At 43.9% G+C, this 19,830-nt stretch overlaps 1 protein-coding gene across 3 annotated transcripts; it reads right to left on the bottom strand.

Annotated features, from left to right (window-relative positions):
* Positions 1–100: 100 nt before the first annotated feature.
* On the bottom strand, positions 101–19,041 carry atrip (ATR interacting protein). Of its 3 annotated transcripts, XR_009769360.1 has the most exons (24): positions 18,732–19,041; positions 17,596–17,885; positions 17,100–17,182; positions 16,841–17,011; positions 15,948–16,060; positions 15,445–15,596; positions 15,306–15,380; positions 14,885–15,023; positions 13,980–14,108; positions 13,494–13,719; positions 13,373–13,423; positions 13,056–13,228; positions 12,499–12,635; positions 12,060–12,151; positions 11,903–11,977; positions 10,004–10,295; positions 7,083–9,691; positions 6,929–6,985; positions 6,731–6,758; positions 2,388–2,477; positions 1,261–1,346; positions 747–878; positions 434–527; positions 101–295 (listed from the first exon to the last, which is right to left on the bottom strand). XR_009769360.1 is itself a non-coding variant. In XM_061688604.1 (17 exons), exons 2-17 carry the CDS (start codon positions 17,882–17,884, stop codon positions 9,618–9,620), a joined length of 2,271 nt encoding a protein of 756 aa, XP_061544588.1. In that variant the 5' UTR covers position 17,885; positions 18,732–19,041; the 3' UTR covers positions 5,793–9,617. The 3 variants fall into 3 exon arrangements, 1 of the variants encoding a protein (XP_061544588.1); XR_009769359.1 differs by having other exon boundaries at positions 6,929–9,691; XM_061688604.1 differs by lacking the exons at positions 101–295; positions 434–527; positions 747–878; positions 1,261–1,346; positions 2,388–2,477 and having other exon boundaries at positions 5,793–9,691.
* Positions 19,042–19,830: the final 789 nt, after the last annotated feature.

Here is a 19,830-nt window from a genome sequence, read left to right as displayed (position 1 = left end):
ACTATACTGTAGGTCAGTGCTTCTGATACTGTTTAGGCAATTTAATGAAGACTCCACATCAATAGTTAATAAAAAAAAAAAAATAAGAGTTACAGGTGAACTTAGTGGTGTGGGTTAAAATATTTAATCCATGGAGGTCTACTTGGTGTGGGAACAAAGTCAAATGTTGCAGTATGGCAGCAGCGTGCTCAGTGTCACAGTTTGTCTTCTATGCAAATGGATACGCACTGGAACACATCTCTGGCGCAAACGTAGGGCTGTTCCGTGGTGCATTCGCTAAGACTCCAGCGAAACCCTGTCATCAAAACGCACCAAAAAAAATGGTTCATCTGAAACACTTTGGTCAACATTCACACAATATAAAAGGACATTTGAAGTCAAATGGATGGAAATGTCCTTCTCCCTAATCAAGGTGAAGGAATAATACGATTACCGTCTCTCTGAATCGCTACACAGCCCGCGATGAGTAATTCATGAAGCTCAAAGTCGAAAGCTACGTTTGAGCCATCAGTCCACATCGGCTCGCCCTGAAAGACCAATATTGCAAAAAATGCATTTAAGTAGATTTTGTAACTTTTATGTCCAAGACATTTTGATTGAATTTTCTGTAATTACACCGCAGTGTTTATTATCACACTGTGCATAAATGTTTTTTTGTTTGTTTTTAAATTAGGGGATGAAAACTATGTTAGATTATTTCGAATACTTGAAATGATATGTTCCAGTGCTTTGCATCCATGTTTCACCTCCACATCCGTGTAGAGTCCAATCCAGACGCCGCTTTCTTTGAAATGCGCTTCAATGAGCTCGTTAACCACAACAGTCTGCAGATGAGTGTGGATGGACGCTAGTTTCCCACCGAGGAGTTTGCAAGCGCTCTACTTGGACACAAAAAAAAAAAAAACATCAACAATCGTTGCCCGTTTCAATGTACAGTACCTTTCATGTACAGTACTTGACAAATCGTCACTAGAGAAAATAATTTTCCCCCTGGAAAAAAAAAAAGAAAACGCGAATACGCAGGTGTTTCCACGAATAGGGGCGATTCATTTCCCCCCATAAAAATAGGTGAATCCGCCAATGCCGAACCTTGAATATGTGGGTGTCCACGGAGTATGTCTATTTTAACAAGTATACAGTTCATGATGAGTAAAGTTGTCCCCCTCCCCCTCCCGCCATCTCAGAAAGAAAAACATATTTTGGGTGATTAGCACTGTATTGTGGTGCACATCACAACCACTTTTCAGAATTGCTTCTTACCTCTGCTCGATCAAATGTCAGATATTCTTCTTTGTAGATGTAACAGCGATTGTTTAACTGAGTCCAGCCCTCAGGGCATCTATCACCTGCAACAAAACAAGTCAACATGCGTTACACTGTGGTTCTGTTCATTTTTCACAAACTCGCCTGTTCGCATTTAGTTCTGTGGACTCCATCCTCAGCAGTTGCCTAAAAAAAAAACTCCCCCCCCCCGTTGTGTTTTTTTCTGTGCTCTGAAACCACCTAAAATGCTGCCAAAGCAAGAAGTAATGGTGCTATCACCCTCCAGTTGATCAAGGCATGCCGCAAGGCTCGGAAATTAGTCCCCTTTTGTTCACGATTTACTGATGATCTTTGCTTTGCTATCAAAATTCACCTACCCGAGGCAAGTTTTACTTGACAACATGGAATTTTGTCAGCATGCATGTCATGGGTAGACACACAAAAAAAAGTCTCAAAATGCTATGCCTAAAAAGAAACAAGAAGCCTGCCATTTTGCTCATTTAAGGGTGATTTTGGTCATTGACTTGCTTTACAAGATCAACTCGCCGTAGATTTTCTCCAATAGCTACCAAATGAAAGCCTCGCATAACAAACATGTTTTTTTTTTTTGGGTACTTTTTTTCCAGTGGCTACCAAATTTAAATCTTGTATACTAGACAGACGGTCCAAGATACATTACAAAGCCTTTGAGTTTTTGTCATTTCTTGAGGGTGAAATCTGGGTGATTATAATTACTGCTGATGCAAGTATGAGTCAGTACCCACTTTTCGATGTTGATGCATCCTGAGCCCACTGCGATGGAGAGGAAAACGATGTCAGCGGCGATCGGACAGAACGACTGATGTTGTGAAAGTTTTAATATCGTAATCTTTTGCGCTGTGATAAATTCCTTATTTGAAATATGCTTTCTTCATCTGCAATGAACAGTCACCTACATTTTGACTCACAGCCCCAGTGAACAGTCGACTGCTCCCGCAAATGAGGAGCAGCAAGGTAAGAGCGAACGGCATCTGTTGAGCGATGCACAAATTCATACGCTGCTGCGTGTTTTACATTTAGAAATAATGACGTCGCGTGAAAAAAAAAAAAAAAAAAAAAAAAGGAGTCAAAAGTCAAGGTCTCACCTTTGCAGTGGAGATGCTCAATGCCGAGGACAGGGACGAGTCTTCTTTTTATATGTTGGCCACGATGTGAAGTGACTTGTTGGGCGAGTTCTACCACAAAGAAACAAAAGACGGCCAGTGAATCAATCTCATCCTGTTTGACGTTTCGAGGCACAAACGGCTCTGGGAAAATATAGGAAATCACTGCAAAATCATCTCTCTGTCCGAGTAGAGGACAACTGCATTTACAGTAATCCCCCACATATTCGTGGTACGCGATTCATAAATTCAACTTTTCATAATTCTTGCAGTGGAAGCTACTCCCACTTTTGGTGGGGTGTCAATTACCCTCATTTTTTTTTTTTTTTGGGGAATTCACGACAGGGCTCGGCCTCTCACCCTCACGAGCAGCGGGCATTTACTGAATTCTATCAAGTAGTGACTACATTATTCCCAAATTCCAACCATCCATTTATTTTTTCTAATATCGTTTTTCTTCATTAGGGTGAGCTGGAGCCGGGGTAAAAATGTTGCTGCATGCTTTGAATGGACAAATACAGCTCGAGAACATCAATTTTCGAGACCGCTTTCGATTTACACATATGCAGGGATGACAATGAAGACAGGATGCCGCCAGCCACTCAACAATTCCTCCTCGGCTAACGTTTGACGCACGTTACCGGATGTTTCCACGAACACTTAATTATGTTCTTAAACAATAAGGCAGATAATTATAAACAATCAATCGCAAAGCAAGTCAAACCAGTCTAGTAGCGTAACAACCACCACAGATGACACAGATTTAGTTCCATACAAGTGTACCTAATGTTGCGGTCGGTTAACATCACTCGACAATTGCAATGCGGGCATGAAATTCATTGCGGTGTGCTACATCGCTACCTAACTGTATTGTGGGCGAGCAACCGGGCAGTTCCGATCTCCTTTCATGGAATAGCTATCGAAACTCTCCTCACAAGCGAAGCTAGACACCACATACCGCGCCGCCACCCGCTTCAACAGCCACTACTCTGAACTGGATTTCCTGGTCAATTGGCCCCCTCTTCACGGGTACATGTTTATCTATGTTTATGGTGTTATGATCGAGTCCGACCTGAATTTCAACAGTCATAGCAAATCAATTACTAAAACTGCCTTCTACCACCTGAAGAACATATCCGGAGTGAAGGCTTGCATGTGTCAAGCGGACCAGGAGAAGCTCATCCATGCTTTTCTCTCAAGTAGACTTGACTATTGCAATGGTCTTCTGACTGGCCTCCACAAAAAGAGCATTAAACAGCTGCAGCTCATTCAGAATGCAGCAGCTCGTGTTCTGACCAGAACAAAGAGCTCAGAGCATCTTACTCCAATTCTAAAGTCTTTACAGAATGCTTGAAATCATGTAAAGCACATTGAGTTGCCTTGTGTATGAAAATAAATAAATAAATCACAAAACAAATAAAGGAGACACATGCAATTTTAAAGCGTTTCAAGGTGTGTTGATAAAATACAATTGACATTCTTGGTTCATCACATCAAGCAATTCAAATTTCAATTTGCATATTATGTTGCAGCACGGCGACGGCTTCCTCAGTGCCACGTTTGGTCTCGTTTGCAAATTGATACACACTGGAACACATCTCTGGCACAAACATAGGGCTGTCTTGTGTTGCAATTGGTAAAATCCCATACAAGCCCTGGAATGAAACACGCAAAAACGCTGACTGAAACATGTTTTGTCTTCAGTATGAAAGGACATTTGGCATAAGTTCAACTAAGTGGCCTTCTCCCTTACAAAAAGTGAATAAATAATACCATCACCATTTGTCTGAATCTCTAAACAGCCCACGTCGGGCGATTCACCGGAAACTTCGAAGGCAAACCCCATGTTTGCGTCATCGGTCCATATTGTTTTGTCCTGGAGACCAATATTGACCATACATCAGTCGTTAGCGTTCGTGGATCTCGCAGGAGAGAGATGAGAGTCACAAACATGTTATTATATTGTCCAAAATCCTCTCGGACCCTCTCCGCAATCCCGGTCACCGGCTCCTCCGGTGACCGGGATTGGTCACCGGCTCCTCCGGCTCCTTCCCTCAGGTAGGCGCTACCGATCAATGCAGACTAGAACTAGTCTGCATAGTTTTCTTCCCTCTTGCAATCGACTTCTGAAACAGCTAACTTTCTTTTTTGATGAAAACCACATTGCGGTATTTTAAGGTTCGCGAACCACCGCTTTAAATGATATGTTCCGCGGCTTTGTGTCAATGTTTTTACCACCTCGATGTTGGAGGGTCCAATCCAGACGCCGCTTACGTTGACAGGCGCGTCAATGAGCTCATTAACCACGACACTTTGCAGATTAGTACGGATGGACACCAGATTCCCACCGAGGAGTTTGCAAGCGCACTAATTGGACCAAAAAAAAAAAAACATCGAAAATAGTTTCAAAGGTCATTTCATGTACAGGTCTTAACCAATTTGTTATAGACAGTGGCAGCTAATCAACAGTGAGCGCCAAAAAGCAGGGGATTGGGAAAAAAACATATCGTGACTCAGCTGACTTATCTTTGTGTGACAGGGGTTTAGTGTGAAACACACGCGTATTAAAAACATGTCGGGAGACAAGACTGAAATGTCAATAATGTCTTTGTGGGATAGACACTTTTTTATGAGGTTGTTACGCACGCCGGGAGAAACCTCGCTCTTCGGGTGTCTTAAGAATAGTTTATGGCCACTGAGTTGTCATCAGGGGTGTTTAGCTGAGTGGTTATTGCCAATGTCATAAACCTCAGAGGTTATTAATGATTGAATAAGCGTAAGATTATTTTGGTAACTCTTTCCTGATTTCACGCATACTAACAGTAACTAACAGTCAACCAAAGTGTGCCTCAGGGCTCCATGCTTATCCCCCTTCTGTTACCAAGTGCTGCACTTTCCCTGAGCTTAGTTTTCATTTCATTTCATACCTCTGCATGCTCAAACGTCAAAGATTCATTTTTGTAGATGTAACAGCGATTGTTCAACTGAGTCCAGCCCTCTGGGCATCTATCACCTGCAACACACCAAGCCAACACGTTACACTGATTTCAAATCTTTCTTTCAGAATCAGAATCATCTTTATTTGCCCAGTATGTCCAAAAAACACACAAGGAATTTGTCTCCGGTAATTGGAGCCGCTCTCGTACGACAACAGACAGTCAATTGACAGAGAACACTTTTGAGGCATAAAGACATTGACAAAAAAAAAAAAAAAGTCACTGAGCAATAAGGGTTGCTAGTTATCTGGTAATGCCGGTACAATGTTTTTTTTGTTGTTGTTTTTTTTTGACAATTGTGCAAAAAGATGCAGAGTCCTCTAGCACTTTGAATGACTAATATAGCAATAGCCCGGTGCAGTGACCATTGTGCAAAGGGCACCGAGACTTCAAGCGAGTAGTGCGATAATCTGGGACAATGTTGATTGTGCAAATGTTGCAGATACTCCTCAGTCAGTGTGCAAATGGAGCAGATGCTACTCTGGCATGGCCAGTATTGGTCAACAACAGATATGCAACTAGTGCAGCGTGGCGAGACTACTACAGTGAGTGCACGAGTAAGATATAATTGGCCCGACAGAAATGTGACTGCTTTCGACATAAAGCAGTCGCCATTACACCTTGGTACTGGCCACTAGCTCTATAAAGTCTTGTTTGCATTTTTGTCTTCTTCTGGGGAACCCATCCTCTGCTATTACCTATAAAAAGAACTCCCCCTGCCCTGTTTTTTTTGTGTGTGTGTGTGTGTGTGTGTGTGTGTGCGCAATCCCCTTCGATTCCGCCAAACCATGTTGTAATTAGTGACAAGGAAGTATATGTTGAAGTGATCCTCTGCATCCTCTCAACAGTTTTGTTTTCACTCCTGGCGTTTTTGAACAGCTTATTACTGAGTCCACTCATACCTCGCTGCCAGTTTATCACCATCCAGTCATCCAAGGCATGCCACAAGGCTTGGTAATTAGCCCCCTTTTGTTCACTATTTGGAGATTTTTCAAAATTCAACACCCAAGTCCAGTTTTACTTGGCAACATGAAATTTGGTTGGGATGTCTATCATGGGTAGAAGCACAAAAAAGTCTCAAGAAGTCACCCCCAAAAAGAAACAAGAAGTCTGGCATTTTGGTCATTTTGGGGTAATTTGGGGTAAAAGATCAACTCAAGCTCGGGATTTTGTCCAATTCCACCAAATATAAACTCTGTATAATAGACAGATGAACAACTCTAATGGGAAAATATTCGATTATTTTTTTTTTTTTTTCATTCCTTCAGGGTAAAGTTGAATAACTCAACAGAGAATATTGTATGAGTGAGTCACAGGTACTGTACCTACTTTTTGATGTTGATCCAGCCTGGGCCCACTGTGAAGAAGAAGAACAACACGATGTCAGCGGCATTGTTCAGATCGGACAGAACGATTGACGTCACAGTTTAAGTATCGTAACATTATGACTTATGATTTATTCATTATTTCTCTTTTTTTTTTCTTTTCCTTCATTTACCATGGACATATATATTGATTTCGACTCACAGCCCCAGTGACCGGTCCGCTTATTCCACAAATGAGGAGCAGCAAGGCAAAAGGCATCTGTTGAGTAACGCCCACATTTCTACAGTACTTGCGTGGTTTACATTTAGAAATAACGAAGTCGCATGAAAAACCAGTAAAAAAGTTGAGGTCTTACCATTGCAGTGGAGATGGCCGATTCCAAGGACAAGTGTTCATTTTATACGATCGCTGCCACGATGTTAGGTGACTCACCTGGCCGGTTCTGCCACAAGGAAACAAACGCCATTTAACTCAAAATCAAGGTCACACCGGTTGACAATTTATCAAAAATGCTTATTACTCTCTTCTTGTTTTTTTGTTTTGGTTTGTTTTGCAATTCAGGACAGGGTTTGGCCCCTAACCGTTGTAAATAGCAGGCAATTACTGCATTCTATCAACTAGTGACAACATTACTCCCAAATTTCATCCATCCTTTTATATATATATATATATATTTTTTTATTTTTTTTATCATTATTCCTCATAAAGGTTATGCTGAGCCAGGGTAAAATTTTGCTGCATGCTTTGAAAGGGCAGAAGCAGCACCATCTGCTGGATATATATATATATATATATACTGCAACTACTAAGTCCCTCCATTTTCTATACCGCTTGGATTTACAAATATGTAGGATGACGACGAAGACACGATGTTGCAACTAAAAATTCCCGCTCAGCTCAAGGTCAACACACTTTAATTGCAATGGTAATTATGTTATGAAACAATAAGGCAGATAACAATGAACTATCAATCACAAAGGAAGTCAAACTCGTCTAGCAGCATAGCAGCCATCAAATGGAACGGAATTAGTTCCTTGCAGATATATGCTGCCTAATTACCGTGGCCGATCAAGGTATATCATTAGCGACATCATACGACAATTTTTCATGAAGTAGTCAAATTCATCGTGGTGCTGTTTAGACATGAGCGCACGCACACACACACTTTGTACACTTATTTTATCTCCCCTTACCAGTCTTACTCTGTCATTTCCCCCCCCACTATTTGACAAACCAAGCACTAGGTGTCTCATAGAAAAGGAGTGCTTTGACACAATCTTGTGGCTCATATAGAAAATTCGAAACCTTTTTAGTGTCAATGACTTGAATATTTGCCATTGGCGGTAGGGCTGGTCATCCCTATATTACATCCTCACCATTTGTGAGACAACAAAAGGGATATTGTTCCCTAAAAGGTGCGTTGAAGTCCAATTTTGAAAATGAAAACCCATTAGTGGATTTTTAAATGTTTTTTTTTTTTTTGCCAGGTTTCTCCATAAGTTGGCCACATCCCATTATTGTGTGACAACACGTGAATCAGCAACACCGAGCCTTTTTGTTTTTTGGGTTTGTTTTTTCGCGTCACAGACCTGTTTCATGTGACGACATATTTTTGGCAGGTCAGCATTGAAACCAATAAAAACAAATGGTTAAAAATACAACTCACTATTATGCTGAATGTCGTTGCTGCAATTCGTGGGAGCCATACTCATGTATATTTATATATATTATTTCTAAGAGGCTGAATGGGGCCTCATGGAAAAAATATTGGACCACCCTTGGTTTTTTTCAGTTTCTTATTCATTACTTGCCCCTTTCTAATAATGGTGACAAGAAAAATAGCCCATCGGTTTAATTCAAAAGATATCTAGCCATTTTACGCTTTTCTTGGGAATAACCAAAATCACTGGGAACACAATTGCTTAAGCATGTCAAATATGACAAAGTATGATGGAACCAGCTGAATTTTTGTCATGTTCACTGTATTCTTCAGGCAAGATACCTTTCGTGATACCAGGCATTAAAATGAACAAGAAATTGAAGAAACAAGGGTGTTCTAATCACTTTTGTCCATGACTGTAGATAGTGGACGATAGAGGACCAAGTACCGAACCCTGTGGAACGCAGGTACCATTACAATTCTTGGATGACAAATTTGAATGAATAAAAAACAACAGCAAAAAAAACAAAGAAACCAAAATCACCATGTATGTGAAATCATGAAAAATAAGACCTGCCCTTGAGCTGCAGGATTGTGTGGGGGCGTCTGCTGAAGGTGCTGGAGACAGCCCTTTGCCACCTGTCAGTCAAATTGTCTCCGTTCGTCTGTAATCAGCTACAGGCTGAAAAACATGTGTGGCTGTGTTTACTTAACAGTTAACTTTCCCGTGTCTCTGTTTGCGAGGTAATCAACCATTTATATATATATTTATATGGAAACCTAGTGTATGCAGTTAACACAAATCTAATTCTCTTGTGCTGTTGAACTCTCAAATGCACGGCCTAGCGACGTCGCCTCGGTGTTGGCGTTGTTGCTTCGCGTACCACTAGAGTAACCCAATCAATGATATAGGCAGACATTTTTAGGCAGGGTCGTCAATTACTCGCAGAGCGCTACCGCGAATCGCTGTAGGGCTATCACTGTACTTTAACACATTTATATCATCCTCCTTTTTATATTCATCATAAAGACAAATTACAAACAAGTAAATAAAATATTGTGATATCGAGCAGCAGATTTAAGGATTGTCATTTTGAAAGTAGGAACATTTAAGACATTTTAAGGATCCTGTTTATTGTTAAATCTTTTTTGAGTCTGGTTCCTCTGTTTTTCTTGCTGAACTTGGACTTCATGGCACATAATAAAGTGTCCATTATGGCGATGAACCAATCAGGAGCCGGAATCAGTGTCCTGGTCGTCGGTGTCGTCGCCTTCCGGGCGGCAGATTTCCTCCAAGGCCAGCTCTGACGGAGGTGGAGTAAGTGTCATTTTAGAGTCATCAAATCATTAAAAAATTTGATGTGTGTCATTAATGCGGGGATCATTGCGCTTTCCTTTTTTAAATAGCAATAAAAAATAAAAACATTAATAAATGGGGCCAAACGTCCGGATCACGTAAACACGACCTATTTTTTTAAGCCAAGCCTTTGAATTGAAAAAAATCAAATCAGGGAGTTTTTATTTTGTGTGTGTCTATTAAATAAACAATTAACCAGTCACCTTTTTCAAGTTTTGATTTTTGATCGCCCAATGAAAACGTAAAGGAGGCACCTTACCTTCGCTCTCGCTCAGCTCGGGGATCTTCCTGAGAGTGTCGCGCACGGCCGGTACGGCCTGGTCGTACATGTGCAGCAGCGACCTGCAGCTGGCCGAGAAGCTGGCGTGATGGTGGAGGAGCCAGTGAAGAAGATGGAGGCACTCGCGTAACAGCGACGCCGGCGGGCGCCGCCACCAGGGCGCTGACCACGACGGGCCAACGTCAGGGTCAGGCGACCCGGCAGTCCGCTCGGGAGAGTCGCGAAGGTCCAGCCACTGACGATGGAGGATGACCACAGACGTCTGAACCAGCTGACCCGAGCGTACGCACAAATGCAGAGTTAGACGTCTAATGACAGGTCATACAATGTGTGCGCGCAGACAATCTGTAACATATTTCATTTTTAAAAATTCAACATGTGAAAACAAACAAACAAAAATTCAGTGTGAATTCCCATTAAGTGGTGGCTAGCTAGACTTTAAGTGCCAATGTCAGATGACAAATGGAGCCTAACTTGATTGGCTGGATGTTGGATGAATCAAGGAAAGTTCAAATGCTTCTCCCTGAATGTTAACCAGAATGTTAACGTCACATTCACTGCCATTGACGGCTTTAGAAGTCAAATATCCATGTTAACTGGGAAGGCTGGCAGTGACAGAGTTAAGGTATTTTTGGTGCCACGTGAGCTTGAATTTTTTTACGTCAAATTTTCAAACTGAATATTTTGATTTTGATGTACATTTTTATGGTGATGCTAAAAAAAAAATTCAAACTCAACTCAGATGCCACAAATACACTGTGTTGCAAATTATTATGAAAATTATATTTTTCTCCAATTTTCCTAAGGAGTCAACCCAAGTGAGAGTCAGCATAATTTTCAAGTTATCAACTGTAAGCCATAACAGCAATGTTTTTGAACAAACCTCCCGATTACAACAGTATTATTTAATTGAAAAATAAATTTAAAAAACTTTTTAAAAAAATTATTACACACAACAAAGTTTCAAGACATTTTATAGGTTTTAAAGAACTGAAAATGGCCATATGTTGAATTTGCAGCATTAGGCTGTCATTTACTGAAATCAAAAGCCATTTCAATCAAAAATAAATGAACAAGTTACATTTTAACATCGGACCCCTTACTTGATTTGATAGCAGTTCACAAATCTTACACCCAGTGAACTTGTTTCCACTTGGGGGCACTGTGCCCACTTGGGGGCACTGTAATAAAAACAGTATACGTGAAGCAAATGTCACTCCTGAGGAAAGGCCTCTTTATAGTCCCGCGGTCGCGCGGCCCGACAATGCCCGCGTTGCATCACGTGACCGACGAATTGCCCCGCGCGGCACCTCTGCGTAGCTTGCCGCGCACCCGACAAAAATAGTTGCTGCGCGTCGAACGCCGCGGAGATCGTCTCTCGTGATTGGTCCTGTTTTAGTCACGTGCCGTGACGACGTACTCAGCGTGCCCCTTGGTTCTACATACCATCTACGTCGCCGCATTCTCGATTGATTTTGCAGCATAATTCAACGTATCATCTGGTCATCTCGGTCCATTTGTTCTGTCGCGGTCGCCATTGCTGTTGCTTTGTTCCTTGTTACTGAAAGGAAAGTAAAAACGGCTACCGGAAATGGCCCAAAAAAAAATAAAAAATCTAGAAGAAACTCCACCCAGTGGTGTCCTATCCGATAGCAGCCGTAGCGACACCCCCGACTTGGAGGAGAACTGCAGCACACTTTCAAAACAGCGCGCGTGGGTTGCGCTCGAGTATAAAGGCAAACTACGCGAGGGACAGCCACATCGGCGTCAGCGCGGTCACCACCCGCGCGAGTATAAAGAAGCCTGAAGCCGCTGTAATGTTAGTCGTTCTTTGCAGAGGGTAAAGAATGTGTGTCTGTAAGTATTGGTGTGTGTTACCTCAGTGTAGCACTGGCAGCTGCTGCTTTGCCAGCTCTCCGCTGTCTGAGTGAGCCGGTTGAACAATCGAACCACCTAAGTAAGACCAAACAAGCGCGTCTCAAACAGGAGCGTCGCAGACGACCACCAATTGGCCACGCCGGGACGAGCAGAGCACCTGCAGGTCCAGTTGGATGAGTTCAGCGTGCGACCCCTGCTTAACGGGTCTGTTCCTGATGTGCTGCAGCAGCTTCAGGAAGACGCAAGGTTCTGCGGAGAAGCGCAAACCTGTTGCCGATGTGGTACAATGTTGAATTTGACGCGTCGTCACGCGTTCAATTAGCAAATAATGGGGGATTTCAGCTAAGACAGCAACAAAATATTTTTCTCAATGTTTTTTTTTTTTATCAGTCATGTACGCACGTAGACACCACATGTTGGGGCACATACACTTCTGCTCAAAGCAACTAAAGGAGATCAACAGAGGCTTCTTCTCTAGCAATCTTTAGCTCAGAAGGGTACCGCTGATAAAGTGTCACAAAGTGAATAACAGAAAAAAAGGCCAAACAAAAAGTACGCAAAAGGTTTTTGCTGAGGGCATGTGGAAAAAACCTCACCGTGCTGGGAGCAGAGTTGGCGAGGGAGCGAGGCGCGGTCACACGCACGCACCAGGGCGGCGGTGCACTCGGCGAGCACGCGTGGGTTGGCGTGGGCCGACACGCAGGCACACAGCGCCTGCAGCAAGCGCGGGAGCCTGAAAGCCACACGGATACTGTGTGAATTATTTTTATGAAGTAAAAAAAAAAATGTTAAGTATGCGTCCAGTAAACCCCACCAATTTGCAAATCACTACTTGAGAGTAGAGTAGCGGTGCAACAATTCATTTATCAAGTGGATTCATTCTCGATTCTGCTGTCTAGCAAACTGCAGTAAGACACTAAATCCGATGCCGTGTTAGGTCAAACAATATTGCTAAGAGGTGGTAGAGAAGGGAAGTTTGTTGAGGTTATTTTAGCCAGCTTAAGGCCGACTAATTTTACTAATTTTTCTTGCGCCTGTGTATAGTACGCAATTAAGCACCCTTGATATTGTTATGGTTTTTTTGACCAAAGAAAAAGAAAACAAAACAAACAAGAAATTCCACTGGATGGAACACCTGCCACGACATCCCTACCGGTCGACGTGCGCATCCGGCGCCCTCTCGATCAGGGCGCTGGCCGCCTTCACGGCGCCGACCACTATCTCTTCCAACTCTCCTCCGGCTCCACTGACGCGGCAGAGGTGCAACACGGACTGCAGCAAGGCATTGTGGGAGTCAAGAGCCTGCGTCGCAACGGCGGTGGCGGCCTGAGATGACGGCGTTTGATTGTTACTTCATTTCATATCATGAAAACTGACAAAATGTTGTTTTTACCCAGGTACCGTATTCTGTTGCTACTTAAAAGGTAAGCGTACTTTGCTGTTTATAGTTCCCAAGATGTTCGTCTGTACCTGGTTTTCTGTGCTGCCTTCACTTTGTGTTGAGAGAACCGCCTGGACCACCTGTACAGCACCAAGAACATCAACCCTCAGGTCTTCTCACACACAAACACACCGCCGTGAGCCCGCACACCTCATCGCTGTGGTCCGTCAGCAGGTAGAGGATCCTCAGTGCCGCCAGCCCGGCGTCTTCCAGACTATCGCCGCTCGCGACCGCCTCGTCCGGCCTCCCCGGTCCCGTGGGGGCAGGGCGTGTGTCCGGCAGAGACCCGGAGGCCGCGCCCCTGGCATCCAGGGCCTGGCAGAGGCGAGACAAGTGCAGGTCCAGCAGCGGGAGGAGAAGCACGGCTCCTGGACACCTACGTACATGCGCACAGCTTTGTTTCTAATGTTGAACAGACTGAAGGTGATTTTTGGGTATCCTAAACTTGTGGGGACCCAAAATAGGCCACAGGTCAAACAAAATGATTAATTAATCAATAGAATTAAAAGCTCCATGAAAATATTATTATCTCTGTGAAGGTCATTTTTTGTGAGATTGTGTACAGTTTACAGTGCGGAGTGTACATCAATTGGCCACAGAAGGGTGCTGCGGTCAGCGATCGTGTGTTTGGCGCACCCGTGTTTGGCCTTTGCTGCCCCAGGTCGACTTTGACTCAGCATGTTGAGTCCGGTAACCGCCAGACTCTGGACCGGACTGAGGCCCACTCGGGGGGCTCCGCATATCATCCTGCCCGCACCGGCCGCGCTGCACACAACCACATAAAATCATCGAAAATCTCAAGGTGAATATGGTCCGAAAATTCACATTTGAACACGCACGTCACGTGTCGACACACATTATCAAATGTTGTCACATGACTTGTTGACACTAGGGCTGCCACGACCAAATCTTTTTAGAAACGATTATCCTATAGATAAAATCTTTTTTGTTTGTTTTTTACTATTAACATGCATTTTATTCTCATTTTAAAGGGTGAACTTCTATCGTTAAACTGTATATGTATCTGTATAACTGTCTAAACTCTGTACAGAAGTTGAGGTAACAAAATCAACCTTTGATAAACGGTTAGCATTCCCGATTAGCATTAGCGCGCTAGCGATTACCATTTATTTTAAGTAGTTAAAACAAATTTTTTTTTTTTAAAAACGCTTACTAACACTCAGCTCACTCAGACATTTTATATGTACATGACACATCTAATAGTGTGTTTAAAATGACTTGACACTTCTCAGTTGTTTTTGGCAAAGTTTATCAGTGGCCGGACAATGCGTCCCTCTTCAATAACTGTCTGTGCGAAACATTGGTTCTGGCGGCGCAAACACTGTTCCGGTGGGGGGAACTTTTTTTTTGTTGTCTTTTTGGTCCCGGCGGAGCTTTGAGGCAGAAATTCTGTCTCAACCTATTTTTGAAGTTGACTTAGGAGAGTTATTTGGTTTTTTTTTCCCCAGCCCTAGTTGACACACAAACACACATCACACACTCACACACACACACACAGTATGTATAAGTGAGCGTTTTACCTCAAGTCCCACTGTGCTGCGGTTGAGTCCGGCCTGGCCGTCAGGCAGGTGTCACTCAGGCTGACGGACAGCAGGTGCGAGAGGCAAAGGCTGCTGGGAGACAGTGGCTGCTGCAGCAACAAGCCCAACAGGACGCCACCTTAGCGGACAACAGAAGAAAGCACACTTACAGGCCACCACAGCCCCGACAGATTGGAACATTTCCGCTTCACAGATTGCTTGTCAAGTTTATTCAAGCGGCGACAGGGGGCAGCGAGAAAATGGGAGCACTGCAGCAAAGTGGAGATTGTGGAGGAGAAAATACCAACACGTCCGGTATCAGCCAACGTTATCATTTTTTTAGCCGAAACCAATGAAGCCATGATTGCCAATGTGGCTGAGCAGTGAGTGACCAGCAATACTCTACGTCACCATTACTGACCTCGGTGCTGCCGGTGTGCCGGCCGGTCGCACTGGAACGGATCAGTCCAGGCTACTTCCTGTTTGTTAACGGCTCCTGCATTCAGACGTTCCCGTGAAAACATCAGTTTCAACACAGCGTGACCGTTATCGCGACTCACCGTCCCTGCGCGTCTTGGCGGGAGTTTTGATCGACGCGTTTCTGGACGGGAGATGCGCCGCGAATGTCTCCTTGGTGATGAAACCACTTCCTGTTGGCGAGGAGGAGCTGCCACCGCGATGAAGCTGGGAAAGGCCGTTGGGCACTTTGGGGCTAAGCAACAGCCACACCACAAGATTTTTTTTAATCAGTTCAACTGTCATAGTTGACGAAAATATTACATCTTATAATGTTATTTTCCCTTTTGGCTTCCTCTTTGAATATTGTGTCCAATGTCCAAATCTGTGTTCCAGCTGGTGTATTTTGAAAGAATTTAACGGGGAACGCATGCTGTGCACGATTGAAAAAGTTTATACATATTAAAATTTGAGATAATTTCAGCAAGAATTACCGATGTCATTCGACGACAAAATAATCTGAATTTTTTGGGAACACCCTGTGTTATGCAGTGGCTGGCATCTTTGTACACTCGTTAGGCAGGATCAATAAAATCGAACGACCGACCTGTTTCGCGGTAGCGGCGACGCCGGCTTGCTCCTTTCAGCGCTCAGCAGCTTGCTCTTCATCTCGTTGATCTCGGCTTCTTTGAATTGCAGTTCCGACCGCAGCGACTGAACCTGCACGCAAAACGCCGCGGGGTCACTGCCACGCCAACTTGTACCGCGTGTGTACAGCGTTCCCCCGCTACAGGGTATCGCAGTTCACCTAGGGCTGTTCCGATATATCGCAAATTCTTATCGTGGAAAGCCGCGATTTATAGCCACCGTTTTTGTGGTGGGTCTGGAACATATATGCCACACAATAAACGGGGGTTTCACTGTAAAGTGTTCGCCAGGACAAATCCTAAAAATGTTTATAAATCCCAACAGATGCTACGAGATGGCAGCAAAGCACTACGTTTGTCTGAAAGAAGCTCCTCAACCCCCCTTCAACTTTGGCACCGAGGCCCCACGAGATGGTGACAAAGCACTACTTTTGTCTAAATGAAGCTCGTCAACTCACTTCAGCATAGTTCCTTGCCAAAAAGATGGCGCCAAAGCACTACTTTTGTTTAAATGAAGCTCGTCAACTCACTTCAACATAGTTTCTTGGCACCAAAATGACCCAAGATGGCGCCAAAGCACTACTTTACTGTAAATGAAGATTCTAAACTCACTTCAACATAGTTTCTTGGCACTAAGATGCCACAAGATGGTGGCAAAGCACTACATTTGTCCACATGAAGCGCCTCAACTCACTTCAACATCATTCCTCGGCACCAAGATGCCACAAGATGAGCACATACCAGTGATTGATGACTTTATCAGTGATGAATAACCTGAAGATAGGTCCCAAAAATAAATCTGTGAACAGGCGAATCGGTGCGTCGCAAATTTGCAGGGCTTGACAGTACTTGCCTTCTTGTTGAGCTCTTTCTCCTTGTCACTCTGCTCTCTCTGCTTCTGCTTCTCCAGCAGGGCCAGGGTCTGCCTCTGGGTCTCCTTCTCCTGCCGGGCTCCTCTCAGGGAGTCCCTGAGCACCCGGATCTCGCCGTTTTTCAACACAATCTCCTCCTCCACCTCCTTCAGCTAGCGACACAAAGACACCAGCGCCGTCACGCCGCTGCGTCCATCCTCTACTACTGGGTGGACATTTGTTGACGCCCCGCTAGCTGACCTTCCTCCGGAGATCTGCATGCTGAGCCTCCAGCAGGATGTAGGAGTCCTCTCGGTCTGCACCAATCTGCTGCGCTCTGTTGCCTGAACACACAGACAAAACAAACACACAAGCTCTTTTATTGTATCCAATGCACATATTTTACATTGGAAAAATCTCATGACATACCGCCAAACAATAATTGACAAATGTATTCACTCAGTGCGAAATTTGTGCCTGGTTAGTTAAACATCTAACTATCTTCATGTTGTATGACTGCCAACAGGTAACACGGGTCATTCTGTACCTTCTGTCCTCCCATGGAAGAGCATTTGATTGTTCTGCCTGTCACTATACGTCAGTGGCTTAGAAAGAGGTGCAAAGACACGCTATTTGTTGTAGTAAATAACCATTTTCAATTTCCCGCGGCACATCTTTCTCACGTAACACTAATGGGATCCATGAAGGTATTTTAAGCTTTGGTCCTGACCAGAGACATTTGCGGTCGCATACTCACCCAGAGGCTCTCTGCTGCGTGCGCCCGAATGTCCGCTCTTCCCACCGAAGCCGCCCGTGTTCTCTCTGTCCAATGGCGGACGAAATCCTGACCCGTGCGCTCGCTCCCATCCCGGTCCGGTCGCCGATGCAGAGGTCAAGCCGATGGCCTGCGAGGCAATGGTGTCGATCTCGTCCAGGTCGTCCTGAGTGAAGTCGTCGTCGTCCCCAAAGGGGTCCGCCTCGAAGGGGTCCGCCTTCGGGATGTCCTGGTTCAGGCCTCGGAGGCGCTTGCTGGGAGGGCAGGTCATGCTGTGTGTGAGAGAGAGCTCACTGAAGAAAGTCCCACAAAGTTCACTGTTCCACTTATTCATGAGGGAGGCGGAGCTTACGGCTTATTTCACGAACCAATCGTGTCTTAGTTACATAAATGAGTGAGATAATCATCACCGCAGGTGTCTTTGTGAATTTAAACATGGGGCTTTCCCACCGCCCTTTGCACAGTGGTCATTGCACCGGACTATTGCAATATTGGTTGTTCGAACTGCTCTAAGTGCTAGAGGACTCTGCATCTTTTTGCACAATTGTTTTTTGTCAATGTCTTGATGTCCCCAAAGTGTTCTGTAAATTGACTGTCTGTTGTACTAGAGCGGCTCCAACTACCGGAGACAAATTCCTTGTGTGTTTTGGACATACTTGGCAAATAAAGATGATTCTGATTCTGGTATAAAATTTGAAGTGACGAGTGGCTGTAATTTCCCCCCCCCCCAAAAAAAACAAGCATGGAATGAGCATTTCAAACATCTCTAAAATCTTCCATAATTAAATTCAGGGAGGAAAAACATTTGGTTACTACATACATGACCTGTTCTACTGCCCACAGTGCTCTTTTCATGAATAATCTTCCATTTGCACAATTTACGTCATTTTTTTTTAGGGCAAATTATGCTGTTTGAAACGTCACATTAATTTTGACTCGTTCACTTGCCCGTAACAATCTTATTGGTGGATATTTTGAACTAAAACTTGTCAACCAATCGGAGAAGGAGAGTTAGACTGATTTACTTTAAATTGAGGACTTTTTTTTGACTAGATTTTCTTTCTATAGGCAATATCACACAAAAAGGCATTTGTTCGTTTGTTTGTTGTTGTTTTTACCTTTGAGTCCAGTGCTGTTGTCGCCCCCCCTACCCCTCTGCAATTCGCTGATTAGCACAACCAGCGAGTTACCGTCTGAACTTGTTCCAATGATTAGCAGTTTAGCCCTATGCTAGGCTAACGCAGCACAATCCGAGTCGACGTGATGTTTGAACGGCGTGTAACTACGTCGTTACGCGCAGAACCTCCGCCTCATTCGGACGCTGAAAGGCGCGTGCAGAGAGCGAATGCGCCGTTTAAATACGTTATTTCGTAGTTTAAAACCACACAAACAGAATGAATGCCAGTGGGAAAAAAATAGTGTTTTGATCCCTCCCCGGCGCAGGGCTGCAGATCTGACCAATGAAAACACGGCTCTGATTTTCTTCACCAATCAGAGGAGAGCCCATGCACCTAGTTACGGGTCCATGGTTAGGACAATTGACAAACCTAGCTAGGAGCAACATAAAACGATAATATATTCGTTACTATTACTGTATTAGTATTAGTCGTAGTAATTAAATAATACGGCATGGTTAATGTGTTAGCTATAATATGTGCTTGCTTACAGCACATCACATTACAAACTCATTTAAACTCGGTTTTGTGTCGTCTCCAACTTTTATTTATCTCCTTCCAACGAATACAGGCAAATCATGTCAGGTTAGCTAACTTCTACGACTTCTTAACTTATATAAGAATGAAATTGACGGGAGTATAAATGACTGAAAGGAACAAATAAAATCAACCGACAATGCTTCTTTGTTCTCTCAAGGCTTGAGGTCAAAAACGCATCAATCCCAGTTACGACGTAGTATTTATGCAGTGTTCCCCCGCTACATGGCGGTTCATCGTTCGCGGATTTTCCAAGCAGTCGTTTTATGTGATTTTATAGTGCTCTTAGTTACTAAGGAGCGCCCGTGTCGCTGATGCACCTTTCAGCCATTTATCGAATGGGACTACGGTACACATTCTACTGCTTTGGCTCCGAGTTTTGCTGTTAAATGGATGTGTGGGGAATTTTTTGTTTTGCAGACTATTTGCTCTATGCCTCTGTGAGCTGCTGGATGCTACCCTGCATCCGTCCGTGCATCTTCTCACTCAGCAACAGCAAGTGTGT

Source organism: Phycodurus eques, chromosome 10 (assembly GCF_024500275.1).
Source record: "Phycodurus eques isolate BA_2022a chromosome 10, UOR_Pequ_1.1, whole genome shotgun sequence".
Lineage (NCBI taxonomy): Eukaryota > Metazoa > Chordata > Actinopteri > Syngnathiformes > Syngnathidae > Phycodurus > Phycodurus eques.
This window is presented reverse-complemented; position numbering and strand designations above follow the sequence as displayed.